General features: G+C 42.9%; 1 protein-coding gene across 1 annotated transcript in view; it reads right to left on the bottom strand.

Annotated features, from left to right (window-relative positions):
- The window catches only part of LOC145343247 (homer protein homolog 1-like), a 103,891-nt gene that overhangs the window by 37,397 nt on the left and 45,199 nt on the right, over positions 1 to 21,295 (bottom strand). Inside the window, exons 3-6 of the mRNA XM_080189346.1 lie at positions 14,187 to 14,318; positions 7,545 to 7,637; positions 3,897 to 4,039; positions 50 to 206 (exon numbers count right to left, since the gene is read on the bottom strand). Coding sequence (XP_080045472.1) covers positions 50 to 206; positions 3,897 to 4,039; positions 7,545 to 7,637; positions 14,187 to 14,318 — 525 coding nt within the window. The remainder of the gene's footprint in view (positions 1 to 49; positions 207 to 3,896; positions 4,040 to 7,544; positions 7,638 to 14,186; positions 14,319 to 21,295) is intronic.

The following is a 21,295-nucleotide window of genomic DNA, read 5'->3' on the forward strand; positions in this document are numbered from 1 at the left end:
AATATTATACAACCAGTGAGTAGAAACCTTACAGTCCATTAATACATACGCGTTTGTGTAATCGCTCTGCTTCATCCTGGTAAGCAGTAAGTTGCTGTTTCCACTGTTTAACATTGGCAGTAGATTCCAGTAGTGCTGCTGTAAGTTTAGCATTGTTGGTTTTTAAGGTTGCCAATTCAGACTCCCAATGTTTTCCTATTGTGGTACTGTACATAAAAACAACTTGTTACAATTAACCAGCGTACATTTTGTTACAGACTTAAAATTAGTCTATTTGCATCTGACATTAAAAAAGGTATCTACAGTAAATGACAAATCAGATGTTGGAACATTCATTTCTGCCCCTCCCACCCCCAACCCAATTTCCTCATGACCACCTCCAATCTTTCCTGAAGGGACCATCATGTTGACCACCCAACAATCCTTTGTGGCTGCCAGGCTATCCAATATTGTGAACTGTTTCCTCTGCTTTGCAAATGAAACAAACATCTCCCTTTCCCCTCACAAAAACTCATTGTTGACTTCTTGGTCCTTGCCAAGTACTGCTGTACTGGCACCTTCACGTGCCTTTCCAACATTCTCAAACATGTTGGCTTCTGAGCACATTGGGAATGGGAATGATAACCACATTGTTCACATTTTGGCCTCGTGTCTTCCTTCCCTCCACCTGGCCAATCAATGCTGGCTGTATCTTTAGCTGTTCAGATTCTATTTTGTGGAATTGCCTCCCTATATCCCTTTACAACTCTTTAAAGATACTCCTTAAAATGCAGTTCTGCAGGTTGTTTACTTCCCCCTTTATTTGCTTTGTAAAAGAGACTATACAAATGAAGGTTGTAATAGATATTCTGAGTGAAAAGTATGTGTGGATCTTCTGCACCTTCCAATGTCATAACTATATTACAAAAGATGTGCATAAACTTTGTCACAATGATGATTAGCTTGCAAATCCATCCATGGTCATTAGTATTTCAGTTGGGTCAGGTCAGGAGACCAACTCCTGCAATCTGTGACCTGAATTCAATCTGGTTGAAAACAAAATGCAGAACTAAGTAGGTCAGATACAAAAAAAACTACATGGTTATTGATCAATGAGTGTGGACATTCCAGACTGGGAGTCATCTCATTTAAAATTAGAACTAGTAAAATTTTAGATGTATTGTAGAAGCTTGAACATATCAGTTTGATAATACCATTTCTAAATGATGAAACGAAAAACCTTTAATTGCTTTATCGTAATCAACCGTAGTAGTCAACCATCTTCACTGTTATTTCCCCTTTTGTTTCCCAAAGTCATCTTGGATATTTTTATAGCCACTCTCTAGTGTACTTGGAGGGCATTCATATTTTGGGAGGTATTCACAGTTAAATTCTTATTCCTTCTCCATAGCAATGCTTCACTATTCAAAAAGCAGCAGCATCACTGCAGAGACAGGTCCCAATTTGAGTCAAACACAGAACCTGTAGAGCAGGTAATTCTGTTGCATTTCTCAATTCAATGGCTAAATGCTCGAATAAGACAGGATTTGCTTTGCCTTTTTAAAATTCATTTATGGGATGTTGATATTGTTGGCTAGGCCAGCATTTATGGTGAGTTGCCTTCTTGAACCACTGCAGTGCACGTGATGTAGGTAAACACATGGTGCTGTTAGGGAAGCAGTTTCAGGATTTGACCTAGAGCCAGGGAAGGAACAACAATATATTTCCAAGTCAGGATGGTGATTGGCTTCCTGCTCACGGATACATTCCAGTTTGAGGCATTTCTGACAACATGGTCCTAGAATTTTAATTAAAGTTGAATGAATGAAATGATCATGAAATGTGACTCAAGTCAATTTTGGCATGGACACCAAAGCAGTGATTGAGAAATGTGAATTCACAGGCTATAACTGAGGAAAATAAATTGCACTTCTCAACCAGAATACGTTTTGACAACTTCAAAATATGACCCACCATTGACAGAACACGGTTCAACTTCTCGTTTAATGCTTCACCAAATCCATATTAGAGTTAATGGGTGATAACAGCCTTATGTTACATTGAAGGTTAGTTTCAGAATTACACATGTACCTGATGGCACTGACACTCAGTCCACCTCTGCTTTGACGTACTAAATCATTCACACAAGTTCCAAACATACTAAGCTGGGAAGGCAATACAAAACTTGAAGCTCCAGAGGGAAGATTTTAAGACTGTGCAGGAGGTAATAAAACCAATGGTTGGTTTTGTTATTTCCTTTTCCACTTATTTACTATCATATTTTTAGTTGTGAAAAATACTCTTTGCACAGAAGCAACATGGCTACACTAGCAGTATGAAATTTGGGTTTAAGTTCAAAATCATAAAGGGTTTGATAAAGTAAAGGAGAATATGTTCCCAATGGCAGAAGATACAATAGCTTGAGGGTACAGCTTTAAGGTAAAAAGAAACATGAGGATTTTTAAAGACAAGTCATGATCTGGAATGCACTGCCTTTGAAAGGATGGTACAAACAGATTAAAAAAGACAATTCGATAGGTACCTGAAAAAAAAGGAAAAGGGCAATGGAATGGGCCAAATTGCTTAGTTTTTCAAAGACCTGACACATGGACCAAATAGCCTTCTTCTATGCTGCATCATTGTAGGATTTGAAAACATTTCCAGGCATGTTTTGGTTTGGATTCAGGATTGACAGCTTTGTCTACATAGAAATCTAACATTTGAGCATATCCACATACTTAGATGAAATGTTGTTTAAACAAAACATTTATTTTTTAATTCAAAGTGTGCAGGTTAGGTAGGTTGGCTATGGTAAAATGTGAGAGGATATGGGAATGGGGGGAGAAGGGGAAAGAGGGAAGAGAGCTTGGTTAAGACTCAATGGGCTAAGAGGCCTCTTTTGCATTATACAGATTCTATGTAATTTGTGTGATAGATATGATGTATATGATATCTAAAGATGACACGCATTTGGGAATAAAAATTAAGGGTAGTAGAAATGCCTCCTGGCTGTTCAAAACACAGATCAATCTCATTAGAGACTTTATTTCAATTAAACAGCTTTGCCCACAGTGTAGATGGCCAAGTTATTGCAAAAAAATTAAACCATCTTTAAATACTTGTGTTACTATGACAGCCATAAAACCAAGCTCTAATTAATGGTTCTTAAACTTTCAGGATTCAATAGTTCAAGCAGCTTGTGATCCCATTCCGCGTGCTGATATTCGCAATTTGAAGATACGGGGACAGTTCACGTTTTAGTTTTTTTCCCTGTCCCACAACTACAAATGGTTCCTAGCATTTCTGAAACATCTTTGCTAATCTTAAATGGAAATCACACTTTTTCCAAAGTTGCGTCTATGTTGCTTGCTCAAGCTATATGAAGAATTTTAAAGTTCTTAAGTCCGTCAGCTTAAGACTTGCTGCTCCTTTTTTTGAAAAGTCTCCTCTGAAAACTTCAGACTCCAAATGAAAATTTTATCAAACGTAGGCAACTCACCCATAACTGGATCTGTTCTGTCATTACAATGGGCAGCTGGAGTCATAACTTATCAGCCTCTCTTATTCTGTGAACCTCCAAGCGTATTACCCAACATTATTAAAATCAGGACTTCTCATGCTGTACTTCCTCAACCTAAAGTCATTATTCAGGTTCCATTTCCTTTGCAATCAGATCATTAAAAACACACCTCAAACATTTTCCGATGTAAAAAAAATTTTAACTCTGTCAATGCCCCCCATTACAGGAATTGGCACGTTGCTTTGGTTTCTCAATTCAAAACATTTTTATATTGGTTCTAAGAGACAAACTTCAGCAAAATAAATTTGTAATGTAGTTTAAAGCAATAGGGGATTTTACTCAGCTACTCCAATACAATTACCACTGGACTAAAAAAATTCACATTTCATATGCTTACCTGTGAGTAAAAGGTAGAGAACTCTGGTTAATTTCAGCTCGCGCATCAGAGTCTTGTGCCACATCCTGAATAGACCTTTCATCATCTGTCCCATTGATACTCTCTGGTGTCAGAGGTGACTGTAGGTCACCTCCTGCAGACTCCTGTGAAACAAAATTCTCAAATCTTTCATTCTGTAAGAGTCAATATATTGGGTATGACCAGAAAAATCAATTAACATAAGCTTTCAAATTTGCCCCAGTCAGAAATGTAATTGGAATTGCAGGTGCCAAAGGCAAGTCTTTTACCTCCAGAACTGGGTTTGGATTCACACCATCTGCCCTATTCCATGCCAACCCCCACACAAAAAACAGCAAAGTGTTGCTCTGAGTATGGTTTTGGGTCATATTCAAATTTAAAATATGGATAGTCAATCAGATGATCTGTAAAGAGTATAGCCCTACAATTTTGAGCTATCCAGCTTATAAAAAGGCAAAACAAACATTTCTCCATTTTGCAAAAAAGTTTCACCTTAAATAGTTTATTGAATGCGTTAGTCCTCATACCAATAAGCATAAGGTGCTGAATTGAGGGGAGACTAATTACAGCCAGATTAGGCAGGATTTGGTGGCTGTTATTGGGAGAGGCTGTTGGAGGGTAAACCCACATCTGGCACATGGGAGCCTTTTAAAGGAGCAGTTGATAGGAGTGCAAACCAGGCATGTGCCTGGAAAAAAAAGGATGGACAGGAAAGGTAGGATTCGAGCTGTGGATAACCAGAGAAATTGCGGGTCTAATCAAAAAGAAAAGTTTTGAGGTGACAAAAATGACTGACAAGGGAAAGGCTGTGGATGTTGTCTACATGGATTTTAGTAAAGCATTTGACAAGGTTCCTCATGGCAGGCTGGTGCAAAAGGTTAAAGCTCATGGGATCAAAGATGAGCCAACTAGATGAGTATAGAACTGGCCATAGAAGACAGTGGGTAGGAGTGGAAGGGTCTTTTTCTGACTGGAGGTCTGTGACAAGTGGTGTTCTGCAGGGCTCTGTACTGAGACCTTTGCTGTTTGTGATATAAATAAATTTGGAATATGTAGCTGGTCTGATTAGTAAGTTTGCAGACAAAGATTGCTGGAGTTGCGGATAGTGATGAACATTGTCAGAGATTACAGCAGGATATAGATAGGCTGGAAAATTGGGCGAAGAAATGGCAGGGAATTTAATCCAGATAAATGCAAAGTGATGCATTTTTGATAGATCTAATGCAGGGAGAGCTATATAATAAATGGCAGAAGCATCAGGGAGTATAGACAAAGAGGGATCTGGGTGTGCAAGTTCACAGATCCTTAAAGGTGGCAGTATAGGTGGAAAGGGAGGCATATGGCATGTTTGCCTTTATTGGACAGGGCATGGAGTATAAAAGTTGGCATATGATGTTGCAGTCGTATAGAACATTGGTTAGGCCACATTTGGAATACTGCGTCCAGTTCTGGTCACCACACTACCAGAAGGACATGAAGGCTTTGGACATAGTGCAGAAAAGGTTCATCAGGATATTGCCTGGTATGGAGGGTCTTAGCTGTGAGGTGAGATTGAGGGTTGTTCTCCCTGGAAAGAGATTGTGGGGTGACCCGATAGAAGTTTTATAAAAAATTATGAAGGGCATAGATAGGGTGAACAATTGGAAGCTTTTTCCCAGGTCGGAAATGACAAACAGGTTCAAGGTTGGGGGGGGGGGGGGGGGGGGGGTTGTGTGTGTGTGTGTGGCGGTGTTGGGGCAGTGCAAGGTTCAATACAAAAATGTGGGGGATGTATTTTTCACATACCACGCAGAGTGGTTGAGGCAGACATGCTAGGATCATTTAAGACTTAGATAGCCACATGAACAGACTGGGAAGAGAGAGATACAAACAGATGGTCTACTTAGGAGCACATGATCAGTGTGGGCTTAGAGGGCCAAAGGGCCTGTTCCTGTGCTGTATTGTTGTTTGTACTTACAGGGATTGGGTTGGGTATTTTAGGCACCTCACTTCTGAGTTATAGAAATAGAATTTTATCTCTCGTCTACATGGAGTTTAGTCCCTTCTTGAAGTCAGATTTTAGAAACCCCACTTCTATTATTTTCACTACTTTAATTATCTAATACCTAAACAAATATTGAATTACCATCACAAGCAGTAAAGTTTTTTTTGCAGTTGAACAGCTCTTGCTCAAAAAAGTTTAATATCCCCTTTATGTATCTAGCGTTTGAAAAATTGGCCTCATCTTTTCACTCAAAAATGGACCATGACAGGCATTTCTCCATTCTTGAAATGCCTAAAAAGCATCACCTCATTTTAAACTTGTCCCACTATGTTTGCAACAGTTTTGCTCATCCCTCTAGTCTCCTAAATACCCATGATTTTCCCAAGATAATGGTATGCAGTGTTTACTGTCAGCAGCCAATCAGAACATTAGCGCAGATTGTGGAACAGAGGACCTTGGAGTTCAGGTGCATGGTTCTCCAAAAAGGTGGAGTCACAGGTAGTTAGGGCATTGAAGGTGGCTTTTGGCATGCTGGCCTTCATCAGTCAGGGCATTGAGTGTAAAAGTTGGGAAGTTATGTTGCAGTTGTACAGGATGTTGGTGAGGCTGCACCTGGAGTATGGCATTCAGTTTTGGTCACCTTGACATAGAAAAGATGTTAGATTTGCAAGGATGCTACCTGGACTTAAGGGACTGATTATACTGAGAGATTGGACAGGCTTGGACCTTTCTCTTTGGAGCATAGGAGACTGATGGATGACCTTATACAGGTGTACAAGATCATGAGTGGCATGGATAGAATGAATGCCCTCACTCAGTCATTTTCCCCAGGGTTGGGAATTGAGAACTTAAACCTATGCCTTCTAATTAAGAGGGGAAGAATTAATGGAATCTGAAGAGCAACTTGTTTTAAAAAAAAAGAGGGTGGTACATATGTGGAACGAGCTGCCAGAGGAAATGGTTGAGCCATGGACTTTTGACAACATTTAAAAGGCATTTGGACAGATTATGGATAGGAAAGATTTAGAGGGATATGAGCCAAATGCAGGCAGATGGGCTTTTTGGTAGGCATGGACCAGTTTGGGCTGAAGGGCTTATCTCCATGCTGTAGATTCTATGATCAGTGCGAGAAAAATCCTCTTGCCACAATTATCTACCTCTTGGCCATTGTTACCCATTCTTCACTCTCCCTTTAATGCCATTGATCTCAACTGCTTCAAACAATTTCTAAGGCAGCACTACACAAAATGGTTTCTGTATTTGGTATGCAAAATGCCCAGCACCATGCTTTTGCAACATTATGAATGACGTTGCTCTATAATAAAATCACAGGTCTGGATGGTGTAACAGTCATTAAGTGAACAGGGTTCACTGAGTAATTTGGATAAGCATGCACAAGTTTTAAAAACCTGATTTGGTTGGGTTATTTACTTCAAAATGGATCAATGCTGATTTTCAATAAGTGCTTTACTGCCCTCAAAGCATCATTTTATGCTCAGAGACAACCAATTCATGGACTTCTTTATGAAGGGGCTGTTGAAAGATAAAGAATGCTATCCTTGAATTATCACAGCTGCTTATTGTTTTGCTGATCACAAACTTGTTTCCAATGACATTTAATGCATTATAATACTAGTAGTACTCACCTGTGAAGGTGTACTGGTTAACTCCATTTTTTCCTGCATTTTCTCCTTCGCTATCCGTGCTGCATCTTTAAATTCCTGAAATTTTTCTGCAAACTATTGAGAATAAAGGTTTTTAAAATTAGTTTGCAAGAAGTGAAAGACTGCAAATATATAGGTAACATACGGATGATTGTTCAAGGTGGCTATTTATGCACAAGCAAAACCCAAGCAATGGGCTTTGGTTGCTCAGCTGTAATGTGAATCCACACCTCTTCCATATATTCCTGCAAAATTTCCTCTTCAGGTGATCTCCAATTTTGTTTTTATGTCACAATTCTATTCACCTCCACTGCACTCAATAGCACATTCCAGATTTTAACTACATGCTGCATAAAGCAGATTTTTCTCATGCCACCTTTGGTTCATTGTTATTCACCTTAAAAATTGTCTGTCTGTGGGCTTGCGGTACAATCTCACAATGCTCCACTTCTCCAGCTTCCACCCTAAACATGTTAAAGAAGCCATCCCCTATGGACAAGCCCTCCGTATACACAGGATTTGCTCAGATGAGGAGGATCGTGACAGACACCTCCAGACACTGAAAGATGCCCTCATAAGAACAGGACATGGCGCTCGACTCAGATCGACAGTTCCGATGCGCCACAGCGAAAAACCGCACTGATCTCCTCAGAAGACAAACATGGGACACGGTGGACAGAGTACCCTTCGCCGTCCGGTACTTCCCCAGAGCGGAGGAGCTATGACATCTTCTCCGGAGTCTTCAACATATCATTGATGAAGACAAACATCTTACCACGGCCATCCCCACACCCCCACTTCTTGCCTTCAGACAACCATGCAACCTCAAACAGACCATTGTTCGCAGCAAACTACCCAACCTTCAGGACAACAGTGACCACAATACCACACAACCTTGCCACAGCAACCTCTGCAAGACATGCCAGATCATCGACATGGATACCATCATCACATGTGAGAATACCATCCACCAGGTACACGGTAAATACTCTTGCAACTCGGCCAACATTGTCTACCTGATACGTTGCAAGAAAGGATGCCCCAAAGCATGGTACATTGGGGAGACCATGCAGACGCTATGACAACGGATGAATGAACATCGCTCGACAATCACCAAGCAAGACTGTTCCCTTCCTGTTGGCAAACACTTCAGTGGTCACGGGCATTCAGCCTCTGACCTTCGGGCAAGCATTTTCCAAGGTGGCCTTCATAACACCAACAGAGCAGGGTCGCTGAGCAGAGACTGATAGCCAAGTTCCGCACACGAGGACGGTCTCAACAGGGATCTTGGCTTCATGTCGCACTGTAACCCCCGTGACTTGCCTGGGTTTGCAAAACCTCACTGTACTGTCTGGAGACAATACACATCTCTGTAACCTGTGATCAGTGCTCCTTCCACTCACACTGTCAGCCACTTTAGGACTTGAACAGCAGGTTAGGTGTAAAGACTTGCATTCTAATCAGTAATCTGTAAACTGTCTGTGCTTTATATGCTCTGTCTGAGGCCAGAACTCTCCATTCACCTGACCAAGAGGGAAACCTCAAAAGCTAGTGAGTTTACTGTCAAATAAAATTGGTTGGACTTAAACCTGGTGGTTGTCAGACTTTTTACTATGAAATGTCTACCATAACTTCCTTGCTTTAGTACTCTCTCCTATTTGTAAGGACAGGGTCTTGTGTAGCTTTTGAACTATTCTCAATCTACTCATACTTCCATTGAGAGCATATAAACCCCTTTCAGCAACTGAAGGATTGTACCCCTCTATTTTATGAGGCCACCCCACCTTCTTCCTGTAAAATACATCTTACTTCTATGCATTAAGTTTAATCATGATGTGGGTATGCCGGCGTTGGACTGGTGTAAACACAGTAAAAAGTCTGACAACACCAGGTTTTAGTCCAACCTATTTATTTGATAATATACTCGCAAGCTTTCGGGTTAGCCCCTTCGTCAGGTGAATGGAGAGTTCTCCATTCACCTGACGAAGGGGCTAACCCGAAAGCTTGCGAGTATATTATCAAATAAATAGGTTGGACTAAAACCTGGTGTTGTCAGACTTTTTATTAAGTTTAATCTCCATGTGTCCACCTATGCCCAGCTTGTTTGGCCTCAAGTTCATCACCACCTTGCTCACAGTTCATTATACTTCCAAATTTTGTCATTCATGCATTTTGAAATCATGCCCTGCACACAAGTTAGATTATTAAATATATCAAAGAAAGCAGTGATGCTAGTGGTAACTCGAATAACCTGAACAACCTCAGCATTGTTTGGTTTTGTCACTAAGCTAACTTTGCATCCATGCTGCCACTGTCTGCTGTATTTCATGGGCTTTAAACTTTACAAACTTGTTACGTGACACTTTATTGATTGCCTTTTGAAGTTCTTGTGCACCACATCAATTAATTCCAACAGCTGATGCAATTGTTCAAACTATACCATTAACGTTTTGGTAGAGGTGGTGAATCACTTGTCACACTGTAGTGCAGCTAATTATTACATGAACACTCTAGAAACGTGTCACCTTAATTAACTTTTTAAGGAGCTTTGTATCAACCATAATCTGGCTAGGCAAATCATTTTACAGCAAGCAGGCAGTAAGTAGGAAGAGTTAGCAGATTTGTATTTTAAAATTGATTCGATTTATTGTCACATGTATTAACATAGTGAAAAGTTTGTTTTAGCATGCTACACAGGCAAAGCATACTGTTCATGGAGAAGGAAACAAGAGAGTGCAGAATGTAGTGTTAGTCATAGCTAGGGTGCAGAGAAAGATCAATTTAATGCAAGATAGATCCATTCAAAAGTGTGATGGCAACAGGAAAGCAGCTGTTCTTGAGTCAGTTGGTATGTGGTTTTATCGTGTTATTTCATTTACAAATAGTGATTTACCCGAACCGAGCGGCTGGCGGTTTTTGAGCAGCTGCCACAGCTGCTCACCACCTCCAGGCCGGTCATTCTGGGTGGGGACTTCAATTGTATCCTAGACAAGGCCGACCGATCCAGCAGGGCTGAAAACAAACTGGACGCTACGTCCAGAGCCCTGCTGGAGACGGTCAAAGATGCCAAGCTGCTCGACGTCTTCAGCAACCCAGCAGACGGAGGGCAGCGCAGGTACACGTGGTCGCGGCCAGACGGGTCGGTTCGCTCCAGGATCGACTTTATGTTTGTGTCCCGCGCGCTCACGGTCAGGCCCACCGACGTCAGGCCGGTGTTCTTTTCTGACCACTGCCTCCTGCTGGCCGACTGTCAGCTGGAGGCAAACCAGAAAGTGGGCAGGGGGTCCTGGAAGCTGAATGTAGAACTGTTGACCCCAGAGAACCTCGAGGAACTCAGGAGGGATTACCACGGTTGGAGGACCGTCAAACCCTTCTTTGAGTCTCCATCGCTCTGGTGGGAAACCATCAAAGGCAACATCAAAAGGTTCTTCATCCGCAAAGGGGTTCAGAAGGCCAGGGAGAGACGGCGGGACATGTCCCGACTCCAGAAAAGCATGCAGGAACTGCTCCAACTGCAGTCGATGGGGGTCGATGTCAGGGAGGAGCTCCAGGAGGCGAAGAGCCAGCAAGCCTCGCTCTTTGCCTCGGAGGCCGCCAAGGTCATTTTCCGGTCCAGGGTCCGCTCCGTGGAGCAGGACGAAAAGTGCTCACGCTTCTTTTTCCAGAAGGTGCACAGAGAAACCTCTGTGATCAGCAGCCTGAAGGAAGAGGACGGCTCAGTGGGGTCATCGCAGTCTGACATTCTGAGGATCTGCAAATCCTTCTATGCCGGACTGTATGACCTGAAGCCGACAGACAGCACGGCCTCCCAGTCTTTCCTGTCGTCTATCACGCAGGTCTTAGACGACGGTGAGCGGGACAGCCTGGAGAGACCGGTATCTCTGGAAGAGCTGACCAAGGCCGTCGAGTCCTTGCAGAAGGGTAAAACTCCCGGAAGCGACGGCTTACCGGCGGAGTTTTACTCGGCGTTATGGGACTTGACGGGCCCGGACCTCCTGGAAGTATACGAGAGTATGCTTCTGGAGGGCAGGATGTCAGAATCCATGAGGAAAGGCATCATTACCCTCATCTACAAGCAGAAGGGGGAGAGGGAAGAAATTCGGAATTGGCGACCCATTTCACTATTGAACGTGGATTACAAAATTCTGGCCAAGGTCATCGCCAACCGGGTCAAGTCTGCTCTGGGGTCAGTAATCCATCCTGATCAAACCTGTGCTGTACCCGGCAGGAAGATCTCTGACAGCCTGGCGCTACTCAGGGATACGATCGCCTACGTGCAGGACAGGCAGGTGGATACATGCCTCATCAGCCTCGACCAGGAGAAGGCGTTTGACAGAATATCGCACAGCTACATGATGGATGTGCTCTCCAAAATGGGTTTTGGGGAGGGAATACGCAATTGGATCCGGCTGCTCTACACAGACATCAGTAGCGCAGTCTCAGTCAACGGGTGGGAAACAGATAGCTTCCAAATCAGGTCTGGAGTCAGACAGGGCTGCCCTCTCTCCTCCGTCCTTTTTGTGTGTTGCATTGAACCCTTTGCCCAGGCCCTCAGAAGCGACCCAGGCATCAAAGGGGTGACAATCCCAGGCAGTGGAGGCACGCAGGTCAAAGCCTCCCTGTACATGGATGACGTGGCTGTGTTCTGCTCGGACCCCTCGTCTGTCCGCAGGCTCCTCCAGGTCTGCGAGCAGTTCGAGCTGGCCTCGGGAGCCAAAGTCAACCAGGGAAAGAGCGAGGCCATGTTCTTTGGGAACTGGGCCGACAAATCCTTTGTCCCCTTCACCGTCAGGGCAGAGTACCTGAAGGTGCTGGGGATATGGTTCGGAGCGGCAGGGGCATGCATCAAAAACTGGGAGGAGCGCATCGCGAAAGCCAGGCAGAAACTCGGCTTGTGGGAGCAACGCTCGCTCTCCATCACAGGGAAAAACCTGGTGATCCGGTGCGAGTTGCTGTCCGTGTTGTTGTACGTGGCGCAGGTGTGGCCTATCCCCAAATCCTGCGCTGCAGCAGTGACGCAGGCCATCTTCAAATTTATCTGGAGATCAAAGATGGATCGCGTCCGGAGGGAGGCGATGCACAAATCTCCAGAGAACGGAGGGAAAGACATTCCCAACGCCGCCCTCATCCTGATGGCCACCTTTGTGTGCGGCTGCATCAAGCTGTGCGTAGATCCTCGGTACACCAACAGCAAGTGCCACTACTTTTTGAGGTTCTACCTGTCCCGAGTGTTGCGAAGGATGGGTCTGGCCACACTACCGCGGAACGCTCCGAGTAGTTGGACCGTACCGCAGCACCTGTCCTTCGTGGAGAAATTTTTACGCAAACACACCTTTGACCACAAGGCGATTAAGCAGTGGTCAGTGCGTAACGTCCTTGGGGCCCTGAGAGAAAAGGAGACGGCAGATCCTGTCGGATGGTTCCCTGAGCAGACTGTCAGTGTCATCTGGCAGAACGCCTCATCACCAGAACTGACAAACAAGCACCAAGATCTGGCTTGGCTGGTGGTGAGAAGGGCACTCCCCGTCAGATCCTTTATGCACGCTCGAGGTCTCAACATCACCGCACGCTGCCCTCGAAGCGGCTGCGGGGCTGACGAGACGGTCGCACACCTCCTTCTGGAATGTGCCTTTGCAAAGAAGGTCTGGAGCGAAATGCAGTGGTATTTGTCGAGGTTCGTCCCGAGCAGCTCGGTGACGCAGGACTCTGTGCTCTACGGGCTGTTTCCGGGAACGCACACCGAGACAAATATCAACTGCTGCTGGAAGGTCATCAACTCGGTGAAGGACGCACTTTGGTCCGCCCGAAACTTGCTGATCTTCCAGCTGAAAGAACTGTCCTCGACCGAGTGTTGCAGACTGGCACATTCCAAGGTCCAGGACTACGTGCTAAGGGACGGGCTGAAGCTTGGGGCAGCCGCCGCAAAGGCACAATGGGGAAAGGCCACACTGTAAGGCCTTTTAACGGAGGCAGACCGAGGGCCCAGGAACTGCAGAATACCCTCGACCTGCGTATCTGTGTGCCAATCTGAGCACTAACGGCACACAAATCTATTGAGGCATGTATATATTTTTAAGAACTGAAATGTAATTGTTGTAATTAGTACGAATATGTAAATATTTGAGACATGCATATAGTTTTTTTTTAAGTATTGAAATGTAGACACTGTAATTTGGACAGATCTGCAAACATGTTTTGATTTCGCATTGTCTTGCTACTCAAAGCCCTGTACAATGTAATAGATTACTTGAGATTTTTATGAATAAAGTATATTTTTGAAAAAAAAATTTACAGTATTTAAACAGGATATATTGTTTTTTATTCTTCCAACAGGAAAGGTCCTTCAGAACCTGACTAAAGCTTTTCCATTAGGAAAATCTGATTTCGCTTAACATGGTTTAATTTCAAGTTGCACTTTTTTAGAACACAAATACCATGTTAAGTGAGGAATTACTGTGTGAGGACATTGAGTTATTGTGCATTACTGATCTTATTTAGTATTGCACTAGAAATTAGGCATAATTTTGTCCAACATCAAACACATCTGGTTGTACTTGTATTGAATTGCAGTATTTATTTTGCCATTTTCCAAAATTAGGTACTAGATCACATGATTTTACTCACTTTTGTTAGATGATGCTCCGAGGAAAAACCTAGGCCATATACTGTATTTGCACGGCTGTCTGGCCACTGACCAAACTTCTGAGATGTTTTTGTGAATGTCATGTTTGGGGTGATTGTGCTGTTGATTATTGCCTGGGAGAGAAAAAGAAACATTACTGTATTATTAAATTGGCTTCACAAGAAGAATCCTTCAAAACAGGTCAACAGCCCCAGTCTTCTCCACTAACCCTAGGCAATTTGACTCCAAACCACTTGTACTTCAGACAGATAGTTCAAAATTGATATTGAGACACACAAGACTCACAGCAGTTTACAGCATGGAAACAGGCCCTTTGACCCATGCCTTTTTTTGTGGTGTATAATTGGGTCAATTATATTTTCGCCACCCCACTTGGAAGTGGTTTATGCTAAACTGTCCACATTCTGTTGGCTACTTGCTTTCTACATTAAGGGAAATCCCAAAATCAGTTTGTGGAAGAATGCATATAATACATTTATTAACAGTATTAACAGGAATCGAAAATGTTTCCTAGAGAGAAAAATCACAACTTTCCACGGAAAGACAAAGTGCAGCTTGTAAAAACTTTAAAGCTTCCACATAATAAAAATAACTCGCATCTCCCTGCGCTGTCAAATGAGTAGAGCTGTTAAAAACGTCACCAGGCCGGAGCTGAGGTGAAGTTATTAATGTTGGAACTTATTCAGCAGCAGAACTCCTATTCACCTGATGAAGGAGCAGTGCTCTGAAAGCTAGTGGCATTTGCTACCAAATAAACTTGTTGTACTTTAATCTGGTGTTGAGAGACTTCTTACTCTATCAAATGAGAAGCAGGTTACTAAATTGCAATTTGTTAACCAAAAGTCATCCCAATTTTAAATAGGGTCCAATCTAGTCATTTAACTCTTGGCAAATATCTCAAGTAGATAAGGAAGTTTAATTGTTGGTTTCTGGAACCATGGGCAGTAAATTTCAATGCTTTTAATTTTTGGATAGTCAGGGGAATTCTGATCACTAAAAGCACACTGCTGGAAAAACTGCCACAGATTGAAGTTTGAGGAGAGAATTGCATCTATAGTTCCACAAAACATAATCATGAATTAACTAATGTTTAGCAAACATTACGTAAAGTTTGTTTTTTTTAAACTTGTGCTCACCACTTTAATTTCATTTTTCAGAAATTCTAAAAACTCTAATCTTTCCATATTTAAAATCTTAACATTTAATGTTGCAAGTTAACTAGAATTTTTCTGCTGTTCTTCAGCCAAATACCTAAAGATCTAAAGAAAACAAAATCTTAATGGTTTTTCTCAAGAGGAGGGGCTGCCAAGGATCAAAGTTAAAGATTTACATGGTGCCTTTTATGAACTAGCAAATTACTTCAGAAGTGTAGTCACCATCATAATGTAGGAAAAGTGCAAGTCAAATTGCACAAAGCATTCTCAAAAAAAAAATCAAAAATGCAATAATGACCAGATATTCTTTTGAAATGTTGGGAAAATATTGGTCAGAAGATTGGGGAATCAACTCTCGTTCCTCTGACATTGTGCCATGGGATCTTTTACGTTAATCCGAGCGTGCAGATGGGGCTCCAGTTTAATATCTCATCCTGGAGATGGCTCCTCAGACAATACAGTACTCCCTCAGTACTGCACTGGAGTATCAGCCTGGGTTTTGTGCTCAACTCTGAAGTAAGACTGAAGCTCAAACTTCTGGTGCAGACGCGCCACAGGCCATGTCCGACAGTCTGAGAGGTGTAACGCTTACTTTTTATGGACTAAATTAATTTTTCTATCTTTCAGATCCTTTGAGTCACTTGCATCTTCTCAGCAACTCACTTGCAGAATTCTTTAAACATGGTTAAGCAAAGTTGCAGTCTGCTTTTTACATTTCCCTACAAATAAAACTCTTATTCTACACAATTACTCCACAAAATAAAATTACAAATTCACTGTACGGGTATTATTTGATGGTAGCAAGACAGACAGCAACTGTCCCTTCAATCCCATGAACTTCATACAGTCAGTCATAGATTCAGTGAATGCCATTCAGTCCAGAGGCTGCACCACCAATCCCATCCAGGCTGACACTAAAGGGGCAATTTAGCATGGCTAATCCACCTAACTTGCACATCTTTGGACTGTGGGGAGAAACCAGAGCACCCAGAGGGAACCCACGCAGACACCAGGACAGCATGCAAATTCCACACAACCAACTGAAGCTGGAATTGAACCCCAGTCCCTGGCACTGAGACAGCAATGCTAGCCAATGCCCAGGTGTTGACCTTTGCTTAATATCAAAGGCAAAATATATACATTTAAAAAAGTCAGATTGAGAATATTACTGCATAGGAGAGCGTCATACAGCCCATCATGTCTGTGGTAGTTCTTCACTAGGACTACTCGATTAGTTCCACTCTTTTTCATGCATCAGCCCTAGTTCAAAGAAAAATTCTCATCTGGGTGTACCTGGTGCTGCTCCAATGAGATAGCAATCTGGTGAAACTACAACACAGGACCACAAATGTTAAATTACAGGACCAGCATGCTATACAGTGAGCCAAGTGATCAAATAACTAATGGGTCAGATTAAAGCTCTGCAGTGGTCCTGTCAGATCCACTGGTGATAGATGATAAACAATAAAGAGAGGGGATTCTACGAATAATGATCTTGGAGCGAGCCCAGGTGTGCAAGAGGTAAGTATTTACAATCACTTTCAAGTAGTATAGCCAAGTGAATATTTGAGAACGAGTTGCACCTCTAGCTAAATTATCCCAGTATATAGTTACAACACTGGAAAATTGCCCAGGTACATCCTGTTCAGGAAATCTGGACAATTACCACCCAATCTACTCAATCATTAGCAAAGTGATGACAAGTGACATCAACAATGCTATTAAACAGGACCTGCTCATCAAGTAGTCTGTTTTGCCAGGGCCACAGATCTCATTACAATGTTGGTCTAAACACGGACAGAGGAGCTGAATGCCAGAGGTATGATGAGTGTGACTGCTCTTGACATTGAAGCAGTGTTTCACTATGTGGCATCAAGGAGCCCCAGCAAAACTGAAGTCAATAGGAACCTGGGTCAAAACTCCACTGGTTGAAGTCACCAAGCACAAAAGGAAGATGGTTATGGTTGTTGATGGCCAGCCTCAGAATATAATTGCAGGAGGTACTCAAGAGTGTCTTAGCCAAACATTTTAGATGCTTCAGTGACCTCTTCCCAAGTCAGATGGGGACAGTCATTGACGATTGCAGAGCGTTCAGTTTCATTTGTACTGCTCTGAAACGAAGCAATCTGTGCATGCCTGCAGCAAACTGGACAACATTGTCTTGAGCTGGTGTGGCATGAAATGTCAGGTGGTACTTGGGGAGTACAAATTTCCAATGCAAACACTTGTCTGTATATAAATTAATAAGTCACAAACTATTCTGACTGGAAACACATTGGAGTTCCTTACCTATGCTAGGTCAAAAATTCTCAAAATCCCTACCTAACAGCACTGTGGGTGGATCTACAATACACAGACTGCAGTGGCACACCTCCATGTTCTCAAGGTGCTTTTGGAATGGAAAATGCCACATCCCAGGAACAAAAAGTTGAACAAAATAGTGACAACTCTTGTTTCATGTATAAATGAGTTAAGTGAATATGAAACAGGTCAACTAGAGTCCAAACATGAACACAAAAAAATAGTAGTGCATATTATGCAGTAGATTGGTTAGGCAACAACAACTCCCAAGTATTACGGGATTGCGAGAACATAGAACATTACAGCGCAGTACAGGCCCTTTCGGCCCTCGATGTTGTGCTGACCAGTGGAACCAATCTAATGGCCCTCTAACCTAAACTATTCTAATGTTATCCATATGCCTATCCACTGACCATTAGAACGCCCTTAAAGTTGGCGAGTCCACAACTGCTGCAGGCAGGGCATTCCACGCCCTTACTATCCTCTGAGTAAAGAACCTACCTCTGACATCCGTCCTATAATTACCACCCCTTAATTTAAAGCTACGTCCCCTCATGTTAGCCATCACCACCCGAGGAAAAACTGTCCACCCTATCTAACCATCTGATCATCTTGTATGCCTCAATTAGGTCACCTCGTAACCACCTCTAATGAAAATAACCTCAAGGCCCTCAGCCTTTCCTCATAAAACCTTCCCACCATACCAGGAAACATCCTGGTAAACCTCCTCTGCACCCTTTCCAATGCTTCCACATCTTTCTTATAACGCAGTGACCAGAACCGTACACAATACTTCAAGTGCGGCCACACCAGAGTTTTGTACAGTTGCAACATGACCTCACGGCTCTGAAATTCAATCCCTCTACCAATAAAAGCTAACACACTGTATGCCTTAACAACCTTATCAACCTGGGTGCCAACTTTCAGGGAGCTATGCATATGTACGCCAAGATCTCTCTGCTCGTCAACACCACTAAGAGTCCTTCCATTTGCCCTATATTCTGTACTCCTGTTATTCTTACCAAAGTGAATCACCTCACTTTTCCGCATTAAACTCCATATGCCACCTCTCGGCCCAGCTATGCAGCATATCTGTGTCCCTCTGCAAACTGTAACATGCATACTCACTGTCTACAACTCCTCTGACTTTGGTGTCGTCAGCAAATTTACTAAACCATCCTTCTACACCCTCATCTAGGTCACATAAAAAGTGACCAACAGCAGTGGCCCCAAAACAGATCCTTGAAGTACACCACTTGTAACTGAACTCCAGATTGAATATTTCCCATCAACCACCACCCTCTGCCTTCTATGAGCTAGCCAATTCCTGATCCAAACTGCTAAATGACCCTCAATCCCATGCATCTGCATTTTCTGCAGTAGCCTACCATGGGGAACCTTATCAAACACTTTGCTAAAATCCATATACACCACGTTAACTGCCTTACCCTTACCCACTTCTTTGATCATCTTTTCAAAAAGCTTGATAAGGTTTGTGAGGCACGACCTACCCTTTACAAAACTGTATTGGCTATCCCTAATCAATTTATTTCTCTAGACGATTATAAATCCTATCCCTTATAATTCTTTCCAAAGCTTTGCCCACAACAGAAATAAGGCTCACCCATCTATAATTCCCAGGATGGTCTCTACTCCCCTTCTTGAACAAGGGGACAACGTTTGCTATCCTCCAGTCTTCCGGCACTATACCTGTAGCCAATGACAACAAGATCAAAGCAAAAGGCTCTGCAATCTCCTCCCTAGCCTCCCAGAGAATCCTAGGGTAAATCCCATCCGGCCCAGGGGACTTATCTATTTTCATACTCAATTGCTAACACCTCCTTATGCACCTTAATCCCGTCTAGTCTACAACCCTGTATCGCAGTATTCTCAACTACACTGACTTTTTCCTGCGTGAATACTGAAAAAGTACTCATTCAGTGCCTCTCCTATCTCTTCATGCTCCACGCACAATTTCCCACAACTGTCTGACTGGCTCTAATCTTGCCCTAACCAATCTTTTATTCTTTTATTGTTTTGAGTATAAAGTCTGAGCATTTCTAGAGACAATTTGCAAGGATATGGTCTTTGGAAAAGTAGTATCCACATCACCCAAAAAGTTATGCTGTGTGCATTGGGAATAGAAGTCTCAAGTTAGGCATCACTATACTTTTATTTCATTTGCGATGTTGGCATTGCTGGCTAGACCAGCACTTATTGCCCATCCCTACCTGCCCTTGGGAAAGTAGCTTTCTTGAACTGTTGCAGTCCCTGAGGTGTAAGTACACCCATAGTGCTGTTAGGAAGGGCATTCAAGGATTTTGACCCAGCAACTGTGGAGGAATGGTGAGTGGCTTGGAGGAGAACTTCCAGGTGGTGTTCCTAGGTTTTTTTTTTAAACAGCACTTATCCTTCCAGATGACAAGTGGTCACTAAATTGGAAGATGCTTCCTAAGGAACCTTGGTGAGTTCCTGCAGTGCATTTTGTAAATGGTACTCACAGCTGCCTCTTCAGTTGTGGAGGGATTGAAAGTTTGTAGAAGGATTAGCAATCAAAATGAACTGCTCTGTCCTGGATGCTATCAAGCTTTTGTTGGAGCTGCACTCATGTAAGCATATGGGAAGTATTGCATCACATTCCGTGTGTCTTGTAGCTGGTCAGGCTTTGGGGAGTTAGGAGAAGAGTTACTCGCTGTAGGATTCCAGGCCTTTTATCTATTTATGCGGCTGGTCCAGTTAGTTTCTGGTCAAGTTAACTCCCAGGATGTTGATACCGGGGGATTTAGCAATAATAACGTGATTGACTGTTAAGGTGTGATGGTTAGATCATCTTGGAAATAATCATTGCCTGGCACTTGTGACACAAATGTTACAAGTCACTTGTCAGCCTAAGCCCAAATATTGTCCCAGTCTTGCTACACTGGACTGCTTCAGCATCTGAGGTGCCACATATGACATTGCAATCAGCAGCAAACATCCCTTTGATCTTTTGATGAAAGGAAGGTCATTGATGAAGCAGCTGAAGGTGGTTGGACCTACCCCAAGAAACTCCTTCAATGTGGTCCTTGGGCTGAAATGATTGACTTCTAACCATCTTGCTTTATGCCAGGTATGGCTCCAACCAATGGACAGTTCCCTCCAATTAACATGGACTCCAGTATCATTTGAGCTCCTTGATGCCATACACAGTCAAATGCTGCCTTGTCAAGCTCAGCCAATCTCACCTTATCCTTGGTTACATGCCAAGGGTGACCTCTCTGCACCCCAGTGTAAATGTGGGGATGTGAACCTGCCTCCATGCAGCTGACTTGCTTCATTTGAATTGTTCAGGTGATGAAGTGCACAAAATAATTTGAAATATATGCAATGAGATCATAATGGAAAGCACAGTGCAAATTGGTGGAAACAGTTCCCTGCAGTGATAAGCAGGAATAGCAATCTCAGGTTAAAGTACTTTTCTAAAATGCACCATTATTTACTTTTTCCATTGCAAAACTTACAATATTGCATTAAACTTCAATTCCTTCTCTGAGCAGGAGCAACACAGCCCTCACAGGGCATTGTGCAAAATTTCAGTTCAGGGGCTGGATCCACAGACCAGACTCATAGCTCAAAATGGCCAAAGTGATGTCAGT

The sequence above is a fragment of the Carcharhinus amblyrhynchos genome, chromosome 5, assembly GCF_965287045.1.
Source record: "Carcharhinus amblyrhynchos chromosome 5, sCarAmb.v2.hapA, whole genome shotgun sequence".
NCBI lineage: Eukaryota > Metazoa > Chordata > Chondrichthyes > Carcharhiniformes > Carcharhinidae > Carcharhinus > Carcharhinus amblyrhynchos.